The sequence below is a fragment of the Phodopus roborovskii genome, unplaced genomic scaffold, assembly GCF_943737965.1.
Source record: "Phodopus roborovskii unplaced genomic scaffold, PHOROB, whole genome shotgun sequence".
NCBI classification, from domain to species: domain Eukaryota; kingdom Metazoa; phylum Chordata; class Mammalia; order Rodentia; family Cricetidae; genus Phodopus; species Phodopus roborovskii.
Window position 1 is genome coordinate 2933588 of NW_026126423.1, and position 15638 is coordinate 2949225.

General features: G+C 36.8%; 1 protein-coding gene across 1 annotated transcript in view; it reads right to left on the minus strand.

The window, feature by feature from the left end:
- The window catches only part of Tacr3 (tachykinin receptor 3), a 78964-nt gene that overhangs the window by 44323 nt on the left and 19003 nt on the right, over positions 1–15638 (minus strand). Inside the window, exon 2 of the mRNA XM_051185459.1 lies at positions 1216–1404. Within this exon, the coding sequence (XP_051041416.1) occupies positions 1216–1404 (189 nt within the window). The remainder of the gene's footprint in view (positions 1–1215; positions 1405–15638) is intronic.

A 15638-nucleotide genomic window follows, 5' to 3' on the forward strand; every position in this document is an offset into this window, starting at 1 on the left:
CCTTATCTTCACTGCTTCTAGCTATCTGGAATAGACATTCCCTGTCCACCTCTGTCTGAACTAACATCTTTTTTACAGATAGGCGAAGATGAGTTGGAACCTATTAACTTAGCAGACCACTAGCTTCCACCAGCCTAAAAGCTAAGAATGTCATCAATATCAGGTTAGGTCTATAGAACAGTTTCCATTTCCATCCATCTCGATGTACCCGCCTCTCTGTCATATCCACCGATGCATTTTAAACTTGTCTTGATTTATGACTTTCTTTGTTCTGTAAAACTGAATGAAACTGCTTCCACAATGGAACTTGAAGTAACCTAAATCTGTGTGTATGGGTCATAGTCACCCAGAATGGCTCCAGAATAAACTCTCATCCTCTTAAAAAAAATCCAAAATCAAAACCAAAACAAAAATCCTCTGGACTCTTGGGAGAGAAGAGTTGGATAGAATAACTACGTAAGAGGTGACCGGAGGCCAGGCTTGGCTACAGGCCAGGCTTGGCTGCACGTGCCTTTGACCCCAACCCTTGGGAGGCAGAGACAGGCATATTTCTTGGAGTTCAAGGCCAGCCAGGGCTACATAGAGAGACCCTGTTTCAAAAGATTGATAGTTGTTGGCAACGTTTGTTATCTTCAATGTCATGAAAAACAAGAAAACAAACAAGTTCATTGAAATTTACAGGAACAGAAAAAATCAATTAGACAGTTGGTTTTCTCTTTTACTTTTATCAAGTTAGGACTAAAATATGAAATGGCATGCCTGTTTCCCTTTTAGTATAGTGTCCAGGCCTTTTCATGCTGAAATGAACAAATACACACAAATGAAAGCAAATCAAAATTACCACACCTGCCAGGACTTCCCTCCAGGCCAGCCATGCTTTCTAAAAGAGCAATCAACACATTGGCCTTTAGTTCCCACTTCTTAGCTCTCCAGTCAATAATATCCTGCTGTCGCTGGCACATTGTTGCCAGCTTTTACCACTCCCTTTTAGGAACAGCTAGTGCTTCTTCAACAGAAGCCATCACATCTCCAATTAAAAACCTTTATAGCCTTACAAATCAACACATCTCACCACAGTGCATCTCTACATGTCTTTCTCCAAGTACTGTCCTGAGGTGAATGACTGTGTCCACACTGCATCATTTTCCTCTCAATCTTCATTTCCCTATATGTTTGATAGACTGATTTAAAAACCGTCAAGGAGAATTAACTCACGTGAAATGTTGCTTGGGACCCTCTGGCCACTGCACATAGCAAAGAGTACGTCCTGGCATGACTTTTATTTTGGAATAAAGACATTGAGGGAAGGCAAGTAGAAACGCCAAAATCCAGATACTCCCGATGACAATCTTGGTGGCCGTGGCAGATAGTCTGGGCTTCAGAGGATCGATAATGGCCATATACCTGTGTGAAACGAAGTAGAGCATCTGTCATTTCCTTCTTTATTGGAATTTAAGATGCAGCTTCCAAGGTGCTTTCATAGCTGTACCCCAGCACTAAAGGTGAGAAGGATTTTGCGTCTAGAGGTAGCACACAGATAGATGGCAATGGCACTTTCTCAGGAATGAGCAGATCTGGGGTCAAATCCTATTCCGAGACTTGTTTAACCACCTGAAACTCAGCTTCAGTATTTTTAAAATAGAATTAAGAACACCCACACCTTAGTGGTGCAGGAAGGATCAATGGAAACCACATAAGTGAAAGTATTGATTACTTGGTGCTGTGTCTAGAACACTATCTGAATTCATAAATGTCTGTTGGATGGACTGAAAAGGTATCTACAGAATGCCTGAAAGTAGAGGCTTGTTACCAAAACAGCTTTTTTTTTCTTTTCTTTTCCTTTTTCTTTTTCTTTTCTTTTCTTTTTTTTTTTGGTCAGTGCTGAGAGTCAAGTGTGGGCCTCACTGCCCCTAGCCATGAAAGTGCTTTGTCACTGAGTTATTTTTCCAGACACTAATTATCATTTCTTTTATGCCTCTCCTGGCTTAACTTCTTAATAGAAAATTAGGGTTAGGTAACATGGATAATATCTAGATGATTGACAATGATAAAGAATCTCACACTTAAAGCAGTAAAAGAATTCAGGATTCAGCTGGGGTGACTATGTCAAGCTGGATAGAGGTTTGTCTTTCATATTGTGCAGTAAGTTGAATTTCTGTTGCACCACAGGAAAAATCCATGGTGTTTATTACATAATCATCCACAGCCTAATTTGTGAATGTGCCCGTGCAGCTCACAGGGCACACTTCCATGTGCCCATTGCAATCCACTCTTCAGAGTTTGGGAATTTTTTTAACATGGGGAGAAAAGTCATTTGTAGCTTTAAATTGGATAAAATATGGTTCATTGACAGATTTTGGATACTGATTAGAAAAGAAAATAATATTTATAAAATCAGCTTAATACATGTTTCTACCAATAAACAAAACACAGTTTTTTTTTTTTCATTTTCAATGTGGTTCATTTGTGCTTGCAAACATAATTTTATTTATTTGTGTCTTTTAGAGATTATACTTAAGGTTTAATATTGATAAAGAGAAAGTATTGTAGTATTGGCCTGTGCATACACACATACCCAGACACATACACACACACAATAACCATAGCAACCTTGAGTCAAGGATAAGGAGAATTGTATAGTTTATTATTTGTTTATGTAATTTTAGGCAAATTTTAGTCCTTAAGTAGATATATTGGAAATTATAAGCTGCTATTGTTATTAATATTAGTTACAACTTACCTAAAGGAATATTCTTAATTCAGTATATGTGATATATAAGAATTAGAGATACAAATATCCTCTTTGTCTACATGTGATTGCTTTATTTCACTTTGCTGCAATATTACACAGATATGAAACATCTAAAATATTTAAATTCATAGAAGCAGAGGATAGAATAGTGGAAGGAGAAGAAAATTGGTAATTATTTTTACTGGGCATAAAATTTCATTTATGCAAGAAATAATTTTCTAAAATCTGTTTAACACAGAATCTATAATACTAAGTAATATTAGGAACTTGAAAATGTGTTAAGAGGCCAGCTCTCATGTTCAGAGTTTCTAACACAAAAAAACAAAACAAACAAACAAAAACAAAATGAAATAAAACTCCATCCATGCTGTCCCTAATGGAAGTTTTGGATTATATTTAGCAACTTGATTATGGTGACAGTATCATGGTTAAATACATTTTCTCAAACCCATCAGATTGTGAATATATATGTATGTATATATATATATTTATATATGTATATATGTGTATATATATAGTTATTGAAGCTTAAAAATAGAAAATATAAAAACATTTATAAAAATGGTAGTTTGTTAAGAAAACAAAGTGAACTTCACAGAATGTGTAACACATAGTTGGCATACAAGGCTACTTAACATTCACCCCTCATGTTTTTGATGATGAAGATAATACTACTAGCAATCACTGATTACTAACTATAGCCAGCACTTCACCATGTGTACGTTAAAGCCTAAAATAACCACATCAATAAGTGCTATCAAAAGATAGGTTTTATAGATAAGAAAATTGAGCTTTAAAGAGATTAAAATCACTCATAGTTGTACAAAAATAGAAATCCTTATCAATCTCCCTTGAGGGCAACAGAAAGAAGTAGAATTACCGTATCTCCAGATGTTCTGGTACTCATCCGAGTCCATATAGATGCAAACAATGGCATTGGTAGTCACACAAAGATCATTTTGGATATCAGTATGGTGGTACCTTAGGAAAATGGGAATCGTTTACCTCAGGATCTGGCAATCCCCCTCTTAGGCATATATCCATATGATCCACATCCATGCAACAAAGACATCTGCTCAACTATGTTCATAGCAGCATTATTTGTAATAGCAAGAACCTGGAAACAACATTTCCCCCCAACTGAAGAATCTATAAAGAAGATGTGGCACATTTATACAATGCAAAACTACTCAGCAACCAAAACAGACAAAAACAACAATGGAATCTTGAATTTTGCAGGCAAATGGATGGAACTAGAAGAAACCATCCTGAGTGAGATAACCCAGTCACAAAAAGAGGAACTTTATATGCACTCACTCATATATGGATTTTAAACATAGAGCAAAGTACCACCAGCCTACAATTCACACTGCCAGAGAAAATATGATATCTAAGAGATTCATACAAGCACCCTTACAGAAGGGGAAAGGGACAAGATCTCCTGAGCATATTGGGTACAAGGGGGGTGGCAGTGAGTGGAGAGGGAGTTAGGAGAAAGAAAAGAGGGAGGGGAGGAGAACATGTGGGACCAGGAAGACTGGACAAATAGACGAGAGCAAGAAAAGAGACACCATAATAGAGGGAGCCATAAGTTTGAAGAGAAAATTGACTCTAGAGAAATGCCCAAAGACCAACATGGATGACCCCAACTAACAATCTGAGCAACAGTGGAGAGGGTATCTTAAATGCCCTTCCCTGATAATGAGATTGATAACTAACCTTCATGCCATCTTAGAACCTTCATCTAGTAGCTGTTGGAAACAGAAGCAGACACCCACAGCTAAACACTGAGCTGAACTCCTGGAATCCAGATTCAGAGAGGGAGGAGTGATAAGCAAATGGGTCAAGACCAAGCTACAGAAACCCACAGAGACAGCTGACCTGGACAAGGGGGAGCTCATGGACCCCCAGACTGATAGCTGGGAAATCAGAATTGGACTGACTCAGACACCCTGAACATGGGTCTCAGTTAGAAGGCCTTGGCAGTATAAGGGACCTCTGACAGTGGAACCAGGATGTAACCCTGGTACACAAAAGGACTTTGAGAGTGCATTCACCATGGAGGGATACTCCCTTAACCTAGATACAGGATGGAGGGCCTAGACCCTACTCCAAATGACTTGATAGACTTTGATGATCCCTCCTGGAAGGCCTCATCCTCCCTGTGGAGTGCAGGGGGGTAATGAGATGGTCGGGGGTCGGGGGGGCATGGAGGATGGGAGGGAGAGGGAATTGAAGTCAATATTCAAAATAAGAAAAATATTAAAAACAAAACAAATAAACAAACAGACAGACAAACAAATAAAAAAGACCATGAGAGAGGAGGACACAGCTATAAGCAGAGCATCAAAAGTAGCCTTTTTATCTCTAAATCCAGAAGCGCTGAATTCAGGCATTGCAATAGCAGGAACTATAGGCAAGTATGTTTTGTTCTCACTGCCGCTGCGTCTAAAGTACAAACTGTATCACAATATAGTCAGTTATGGCTTCATGGGTGTTTCTAGAGCCAAGCACACTTGTCAATGAAGTGTGCTGCACTAGTGAACTGTGTATTGTGTCACAATTCGTCTTCTTTTGTGGCTCTAGAAGCTTATAAATGCCATTTGGATATTTATACAATCAATTGATCGTATATGTTTAAAGAACTTTCTAGGAGCTATAACACAGATGGTAAAAACAAAACTCCAAATTTTTAATTGACTCCTTTCTATAGTTATCGTAACTTTAAATAAATTATTTTCTGATAGGTACACTGTTATGTGGAATCAGTTTATGCTCTCACAAAGTAGTATGAAATCTTGGAACTTTAAATCTTATTTTTGTTATTATCTGAACATATGTGAATATACTATTTATATCAGAAGACAACTCTGTGCAATTTGTTTCCTCTTTCTGGATAACATGGGTTCTGGGGATTGAAAATTGGGCATCTAGTTTCAAATACATGGCTAGTACTTTCACTTGTTGAACCATCATGCCAGCTCTTGGAACCTAAGGCATTTTTCTCCTTTCTGGTCTATTATTAAATTATTCAATGAAATATCAAGTTAATGCATATGTGGTATTCCAAACAGCATGATAATATAGTAGTGAGCACAAATGCCATTTTAATTGCTCAAAGCCCATGTAACAGATGCCAAATGAATCCATTTTCTATTGTTTTAAATAATAACCCAAATCTGGGTGACTGATAAAGAAGAAAATGCATATAGCTTATAGTGTTGGAGCCTAAAGACTGAAAACAGCTATTGAGAATTCCCTGATTGGGTACCACAGTGGTAGGACAACTTGTGAAAGCAGAGATCACAGGGCAAGATGGGCAGCAGCCATGGAGTGGCTGATCCTGTTTTTGTCTCATCACCTTCTCTCAGACCTGAACTGACCAGTTTCCATTATTCTCACATGTAAAAGTTCCACCACCTTTAATATCTGTGCATTGAGACACTTTGAAGACACCTGTCTCTAGAGAACAGACAGTGTCTAAACCACATCAGAATCTAATCAGATGACCTCACTAGGCATCAGTTTCAAATGGGACAAATCTACAAAGACAAGGCCAAGGCAGTCCATTGAATGATACAAAAAATTATGTTTATATTATATTATATATTAGATGTTCTCTAAAGAACATAATTCTAGGTTAAAGCCCTGAAGGATAAATAGACTGGATGGGCTCTCATTAAATATCTCTGATGTCATAAAAATGGGAAATACGGAAATATAGAGACATGGGCACATGGAAAATAAACATTCATATTTGGGCTGAAGAATGGTTGGTGGGAGATTGGAGACAGTAAGTTACATGGAGCCTATTTTGATTTGGATTAGAGATAATGTTTCTAGGACAAGGCCTGGTCACCAGCCATTGAATTTCTCTAACAGCTTGATGGAAGTAATGGAATGACAAGATACAGAACCCATTAGGACAAACGCAGTAAAGTTTTCTTATTGCTGAAGACCAGTTTGGAACTGATTTTGTCACACTCCCTGTCCTGTATCTTGACCTAGCAATAGTAACTTGCTCACCAGTATGAATGGAGCAAATGCGTGCTTGGGTTTGTGGGAACAAAAAATCCTCTGGACCTTCACAGACAAAAGATCATACTTTTGCTATTTGCAGATGATATGATAGTACACATAAGTGACCTTAAGGATTCTACCAGGGAACTACTAAAGCTGATAAACATTCAGTAATGTAGGGAGTTACAAGATTAATTTTAAAAAATCAGAGCTCTCCATATACAAATGGTAAATAGGCTGAGAAAGAAATCAGAGAAACACCACCCTTCATAATAGCCATAAGTAATATAAAACATCTTGGGATATCTCTAACCAAACAATTGAAAGAACTATATAATAAGAACTTTAAGTCTTTGAAGAAAGAGACTCGAGAAGGTATCAGAAAATGGAAAAATCTCCCGTGCTCTCTTACAGGTAGAATCAACATAATAAAAGTGGCAATCTTACCAAAAGCAATCTACAGATTCAATGCAATCCCCATCAAAATTGCAACACAATTCTTCACAGACCTCAAAGGAACAATACTCAACTTCAAAACCCCCAGGATAGCTAAAACCATCTTATACAAGGAAGGAACTTTCAGAGGCATCACCATCCCTGACTTCAAGCTCTACTATAGAGCCATAGTCATAAAAAATGGCTGGGTATTGGCTTAAAACCAGACACATTGACCAATGTAATCAGATTGAAGTCCTTCATATTAATCCACACTGTTATAAACACCTGATTTTTGGCAAAGAAGCCAACACTGTACAGTGGAAAAAAAAGAAACATTCTTCAACAAATGGTGCTGGCATAACTGGAGGTCAAGATATAGAAGATTGCAAATAAATTCATATCTATCTTCGTGCACAAAAATGGATCAACGACCTCAACATAAATCAAGGTACACTGAACTTGACTGGAGAGAAAGTGGGAGGTAGCCTCAAATGCACTCACACTGGATATCACTTCCTAAACATAACATCAGAAACACAGACACTGGCAGCAACAATCAATAAACGGGAGCTCCTGAAACTGAAAAGCTTCTGGAAGACAAAGGACATGGTAAGTAGGACAAAATGATAGCCTACAGAATAGGGAAAGAACTTTATCCTAACAATTGTCAACAGTATATTCCTTTAAGGAACCTAAACCTTTCCTGTGATTACCCTGGCTTCTCCCAGACAATTAGCTGAGGGGGCAATGCCCCCCACTTCAGTTTCTGTATGTGGTTCTTTCTTAAGTAATAGCTACAAGAGGCTTCCTCAGGATTCAATTATTCCATCATCTTAACACTTTTGAAAGTATTTTATTCTGTTCTAAAGAAGACAATTCTTACACTCATCCTTTGGACTTAGACTTCTACACACATCCTTGCTCCTCTAATACTTTTATTACCATCTTTATGGTATAACTAAGGAAGGTGTTTATAATTACTTGGATGTTTTTTGAAAATTAAACACTTTGATGTAACTTCTTTATTTATTCTTCATAAACAAGCCTTTTCTGTTTTGTAACTATTATAGGTATCTAGTATAATTCATCCAATATTCTAAGCGGGCAATCATGGCTTGTTTTCAACAGCTGGAACTGCAACAGGATTGTGTGTGTGTGTGTGTGTGTGTGTGTGTGTGTGTGTGTTGTGTAAAATGATTATTAAAGACTGAGATTGATGTTAATGAATGGGAAGAACACAGGAGGAGTTGAAGGGGCAGTGAGGATGATGTAAATTCAATACTCATATTTATGAGTACTGTGTGTGAGAGAGTGTGTGAGTGCCCAGGTGCACAGGCATAAGTCTGGGCTGTTCCTGTGGGCTCTTCCTCCTGGTCTTCGGTCCAGATCTTGAATAGCCAGCCAGGATTTCTTCCACGGCTATCTGGAGCTGTGTGCTGGCCTATGCCACTAATCCTCTGTTCCCAGGTGTGGAGAATGCCACCCAGTGCTGTAGTGGCTCCTGCATTGGTCTGTTCCATCCACCCCCCATGCTCAGGTGCTCAGGATTCAGTCTCCGGGCTTCATCCCAGAGACCCGCACCTCTCCTTGCTCTACCTGCCCTCTGTCCAGAATATCCAGGGCATTCTTTCACTATATCAAGGTGTGATGTTCCACCGAGGCTCGGCTTAGGAGGAATTGTGTTTGTAAGTTCTTCATTTGTGGTGGGTGCACAGACAGGAATGGGAAGGGAAAACTGTTGTCATGGAATCCATGGTCATCATCCATTGCTGGGCAAGAGGTCTGAATTCATGCTGCCACAAAATTACAACTAAAACCTCTTTATATATACTACACCTTCAAACATGTGGGAAATGGATTTCCCAATCTTAAAGTGAGGTGGATAGATTCTCCTTATTTCCTTGAGGTGGGTGTTAGTGCCCAGGTCAGCATGTTTGATGTTGGTTTCTCACATGGAATCAAACAAGAACTTGCCCAGGCAAGCTTGGTTGTTCCTGTAGTTTTCAAAAGATAAATTTTAAAAAAGGTCAATAACAGCCATAACAATGAGTTTCTTGTGAGTTTGGAAGAATTTGTGTGGGAGAATAGAATATGAATCTTCTACACTGTGGTTTGTTTATTAACAGTAAAATAAGATGCTTTTAAACTTTAGAAGATACGATTTTACATTTATGCAATCCCCAGTCTATAAAGTAATGATGGCTCTAGAGGACTGTGTTAAGAGTAGATAAAATGATAGTTTATAATGAAAATTTTTCCTTAACAGAATTTAAGTAGTAGATTGCACGTGACTTTTCTTTAAAAGAAATTAAACCACAAAGATTGAATGCAGGAATCATGGCAAATCCCACCATATTAAACTTTTGATGATGAGTTTGCTGTTGTTTTTCATTTTCTTTTTCGTTATGGAGTAGTTTTGAGTGATAAAATTGAGTTTGTAACATCTTAAATTCCATGCAAGGAGAAACACATTATTATATTGCTAAGCAACTATGTTCTTTTCTGCCTCTCTTTACTCCTTTAATTGAAGGTATTCTCTAACCTTTTCCAAATTATGCATATATTTTAGTGCCAGGTACTTGAGAGCAGAGAAATGAAAGGTGTTCTTTATGGTGATATGCAAATATTTTTTCTCTTGTGTGGTTTATATAGTTTGAAAAACTTTCAGTGACAGAAGAGGCAATGGCATGTGGATAGAAGCTTTGCTGTCTCCTCAGGTTCCCGTGGACCAGCTTCTCTTTTCCTCCCCTACAGTCTCCTCAGCCACTTACTAAACAACCATCCTGAGGCTTAATATTAATTATAATTGTTTGTTCAATGGCTCAAGCACATTACCGACTAGCTTTCACAATTAAATCAACCCATTTCCGTTATTTTATTTTTTACCATGAGGCTTGTACCTTGATAGCTCAGGTCTTACTCCCTGGAGACTACATGGTGTCTCCCTAATTCCACCTTCTTTCTCTCCATAGCTTTGCTTGGATTTCCTGCCTGGCTCTATTCTGCCTGACCGTTGACCAAATCAGCTTTATTTATCAACCAATAAAAACAAAACATATTTGCAGTGTACAGAATGACATCTGACACCATCTACCACTTTTTGCCTAATTAAAAAGGACAGTTTTAATTTTAACATAGTAAGATTATGTATAACAAAACATTCACCAAGCAAAAATTACAGTTAAAATATTTACTCTATTTGTACTTGGAAAAATTAAAGAAAATACTCTATCATCTATTCTATCTCTGTGAGTCTAAAGTTTTATATCTAATGTCTTTTATAATAAGAAAAATGGTAACTATATGTATTCAACTCCATCAAGGACCCCAGAAGGATATAATATTACCTAAATGAACAGTAAGTGCCTTGTAAACAACTTCCAAAACTCTAGAAAAGACAGAGGTTATTTGGCTGCCTGAACAGTCACCTAAAATTCTTTTATAGCACTGAGACATCTATCTTCAGCCTATAGGCCTAGAGTCTCTGGCAGATTTCTCAGTGAAGCAGTAACTTTGAAGGACTGTCCCACCTATTTTGGCAAAATTCACCAGTCACATCTTTCTGTGTCCTGCAGAATGTCTGGCAGACTCTTTCAAGAAGCAAGAAACCGGAAGGACTGTCCCACTTTTTTTTTTTTTTTTTTTTTTGGCAAGTCCAGCAGTCATCTTCCTGTGGGTTCCGAATGTCCAGTTTATGCAGTACACCATCAAGTAGTTCAGGTAAGTATACTTTATTGCCCAAATAGCTAGCCTTGTCCTATTGAAAGTAAACTCCATTAGGAGTCTCTTTGTCATCCTCATGAAAGAGATTGGTGCTACCAGGAGTGGATATGTCTCACTGTCAAGACAAGTCTAAGTTCTTAAAACATTTTAAATGTTGTATTTGGTAGGTCTTTGAAGTGTCTGAAGATTACCTATCCATTTGAAATATATCTCTGTATCTAGAAAACCTAACATGACTATAAGCTTGACTACTATAAATGACTATTAATTTGTATTTCTTAACTATATATTGCATTTTTAAAAGAATGGCATGACCACAATAACAAAATTGACATTAAATTTGTATAAATAAACCAAAAATCCATACCAATGTAAACTATTCATTTCTATATCATATCCCTTTTTTCTTTAGATAGAGATTGACTGTGACCTTTAACCATTTATAACCAACCCCTTTTAAATGAAAACAAACATTTATAAACAATATTTGGAAATTTGGATGTAGTTTTCTAGACTTATTTCTTTTGGTTGGTGGTGCTGGTAATCTTATAGGGATCCTAATAAAAATTATAATTATGTTAAAGTCCTGACTGGGTTATCCTGTGTGGTTGGTGAATGTCAGCCAGCAGTCCTGAAGTTGTCATGGATGTTGGATCACCTGGGCCATCATTTCAGAGGGTCTTGTTTGATCAAACCATATTAGGCTGAAAGGAACCCACAGTTTCTCATCTTTTGTGGAAATAAAAGCAGAACTTCTTTTCCAAAGCAACATATTCTTAGATGCAAATTTTGAAGTCAAGATACCCTTATGTTGGTTTAGCTTAGCAGTCCCCACAATCAAATGTCTCTCTGCAGTTAGCTCATTAACAGTCAAAAAATAAAAAGAAAACACAATAATATACATAACCCAGACTTTCTGTGTATTTTCCATCTTTACATGGCCCATTATAATTCTTTTGCTCTGTTTGTCCTTTAAGGACTTAGTTTATTATCATTAAATTATTTTTTTTAATCTATAACTCTGTCTTATATCCTGTCTGTCCCAAGACCAGGCACATTTATCAATCACATTGTGAACCATTTAAAGGCATTATTTATTTATTTATTTTGTCTGAAACTGTTCTTTCTGTGTATCTGTAGTCCTTTTCTGTCCAGGGGAAGTTTTTTAAAAAATGTTAAGTGGGCATGGTTAGGACTAAAGCAATGGCTTTGACTGCTGCCTCTGCCTCGTTTGGCTTTCCAGCTTGGTGGGGCTATGTTTACCACCAGCTTTGGGAGCCATGCTTATTGCCTTAACTCTGGTCTATGCTGCCACCAAGCAGCTTGTACCACACTGTCCACAAACTTTTTTGGTCATTTGCGTAAAAGCTAAATCTACCACGCAGCATACTGCAAGGCATGGAATGCCTCAACTCCTCCGCACTGTGATGTGAATGACACTGTGAGACCAAGAAGCCCAGTGTGGCTATGGTTTTGTGCATTCAAATCCCTTTTTAAAGTTTTTTTTTAGGTTGTATATGTATCCATGCCAGATGTTGGGTGCTATATGTAAATGGAGGTTTCTATCTTGCCTGCCAGTTCCCCAATAACCACTTTGAAGCTTAATATTAATTATTATTGTTTGGCTAATGACTCAGACATATTACTAACTAGACTTCACAATTAAATTAATCCCTTTCTATTATTCTATATTTTACCATCTTGCTTCCCTGGCGGCTACAAGGCATCTCCCTGACTTTGCCTTCTTTCTTTCAGTATTTTTGTTTGGATTTCCTGCCTGGCTCTATTTTGCCATATTTTCAAATCTTCTATAATACATAATATTGAGACATTCATATTAATATGAGAAAATATTTTGGCATTGTTGTCAATCAAATATTTAAAGCTGTTTGGGTTACATGACAAGTGTGTTTTATTGTAAACACATCCCTTCATGACAGTCCATTGGAAGGTCTTTACTTAACCATTTCAGGTTAAGTAAAGAACATCTCCTTCTCATCATCATTAAGTGATCACATCATCATTGCTATATACACAACAGCATTTCATTTGTTCCTTCCAGTGCAGCTAAGAATGGAACCCTGATTAGGAGGTCAGTTTCTCAGTTCACAGCAGCTTTTACTTAACTGATCTATTACCTGAGATTATTGATGAGAGCTATAGATTTTCCAGCTTTATTTTCTCACCATGTGAGGATTGTTTTAACTGTCTAGAGTAAAGAATCTCACTTATAGTCTCACTTAGTGTTAATGGAGTGATTACAAAGTTGACAATTATTTTGTATAGCTACCTGCTTGTTACCATAACCTGAAAACTTCTCCTAAAGAGATTATAATTTGTTGGTTGTCTCTGAGCTTATTCTCTTCCTTCCTTAAATGTTTTATTTTGATTGATTGGTTTTCTTGCTGTGCTTGCTCATGCAATTTTATATGCAGTGATTTCTTCTGTTTTGTCTGCATTTCAAAGTGATGAAATAGGGTATTTAAGAATTAACTTTCCTAAAACGGAATCATACCCCTAAACCAATGAGCCACTGTAAGAATTAACTTTCCAAACTGAGTGTGAAATAACATTAAAACACAAGAAGATTTTATATTACATATATTATTCTATCCCCTCTCCCATCGAACTCTATTTTCCCATACATCAAATAATCTTTAAACTTTACTTACTTATTGATGTTATAAAATTTATTCAAACTATTATCTCTCTCATGTCCTAAATAAACCTTTGGAAATTTATTACAAACATCCATTTTGTAAAGTCACGAATTCCTTGATGATATGGATGCATTCTGAGATGTTCATTTGTCGTTTCCTAATTTCCAGACATCATGGAGTGTGCTTACTTATACACAGACAGTAAAGATTAAAAGGTTAACTACCCCTGTGTACACATGAGGTTGTTGTTTGGTAATCTGATGCACCATTTGACAATAAACCTTTAAGATTTCTATTAGTATTCTCCTGGTCCCCTTCACCCCAGTGTGTGTGTGTGTGTGTGTGTGTGTGTGTGTGTGTGTGTGTGTGTGTGTGCACGTGCACGCGCATGCATGCGCGTGTGCATGTGTGTCTTAATGTGTGTTTCACTCTACCACTGACTACATCCCATAAATGTTTCAGTCAGTAGAAGAATTGCACTTTAAGACAAAAATAAAAGCTATAGTGTGGGGAATATATACACTAACAATGTAGTCAAATATAATGTATTGAACATTGTTGTATATTCCATAGTTTTATAAGATTGGAATCTTAGAAAATGTGTTGCACTAAGAGTGTTCAACTTTTTACAGTCTTATAAAGTCACCATATGACAACAATGTCACATGCAATTGGAGGTGAATTACATCTAATTGGCTGTGAGGGCATGAGAAACTGAATAGATGGTGCTATAATATTCCTCTATTAATCCTAAACAGAATGTCAACAGTATACAAACTCAATCTCAGGGCCTCTTTCAAGTAGTTACAACTGTGTTGATGAAGATGACAATTGTTATACTTGGATGATCATTCTACAATACTGGAAAATCTCTAAGCTTGGGCATTATACAGAACTCTGCTATAACCCAGTTGATATGTTATGCAATATACTGTACTAACTCAATGATTTATATCTTAGTTTTATGTAATGTGCACTAACTCAGTGTATAAACAATACAAATTCAATAAGGTTCAATTTCTATGATTTAGAAATGTGTTGAAGACATCACTCGGTCTTCTACTTAGATCCTGTAAGCTGAGTGCTTTTGCTTCTGGGACACTGACTATCAAAGTTCTATGTCTAACCTTCAAAGGGTATCAGGAACATGTTCTTGTGGCCACAAGCTTCATGCAAACTTTTTTCTTCAGTCATCAATACAAAAAAAAGGCAACTGTTAGGCCTATCTGCTAGTGATGTGTGAGTTATAAAGTTAGGTAATTATGATAACATCATCTTATGTCATTTGCCACATTTTATTGGATATATGCAAATCAGAGGTTGATCACTTACCAGGAGATAATTTTTTTTAAAGGGGAATATGACTGGGAGACAGAGATAGCAAGAACTATCTTAAAGTCTACCTGTCACAAAATGGGTCAAAGAGTTCTCAAAACCTAAAAGAATATCTTGAACTGAACTAGGTATATAAGAATATAAAAACCAGTGTGATCACCTACAGTAGCTCTTAGATGCAATTCAGGACCAAATGCTTTGTACCAGAGAAAGGAAAAAGAAACTTTAAATAAAGGCTATGAAGAAAAAAAAAAACAGAAAACAATAAGAGAAAAGCAAATTCAGCAAGAGAAAAGGGAGGAAATCAATACAGGTTCAACAGAAGAATAGAATAAAATAGGTGAACCTGAAAGCTGACTCTGGAAAAATCCCTGAAGATGATAATGCAATGGAATTACACAAAGAGCAAGGAACACATAAAGTCTTAAGTGGAGTAATTGATATCACTATGGAAGTGTCTTCAAAATCATAAAAGAGAATGTTGTAGATATTTTCTTAGAACAGAGACATTCCTTAATACTATAATTGCTCATTCCGAATGATGTCCATATTTATTAAATATTCATCTAGTGGTGGATGAAAAATTCAAACGAAATAACACAAAATGAAGCACAATGAAGCATAACTGAAACCTAGAGGCTCTATGATTTGTATTTGAGGGTAATATTAGCCTGGTGCCAAAACCAGGTAAATATAGTAAAAAAAAAAAA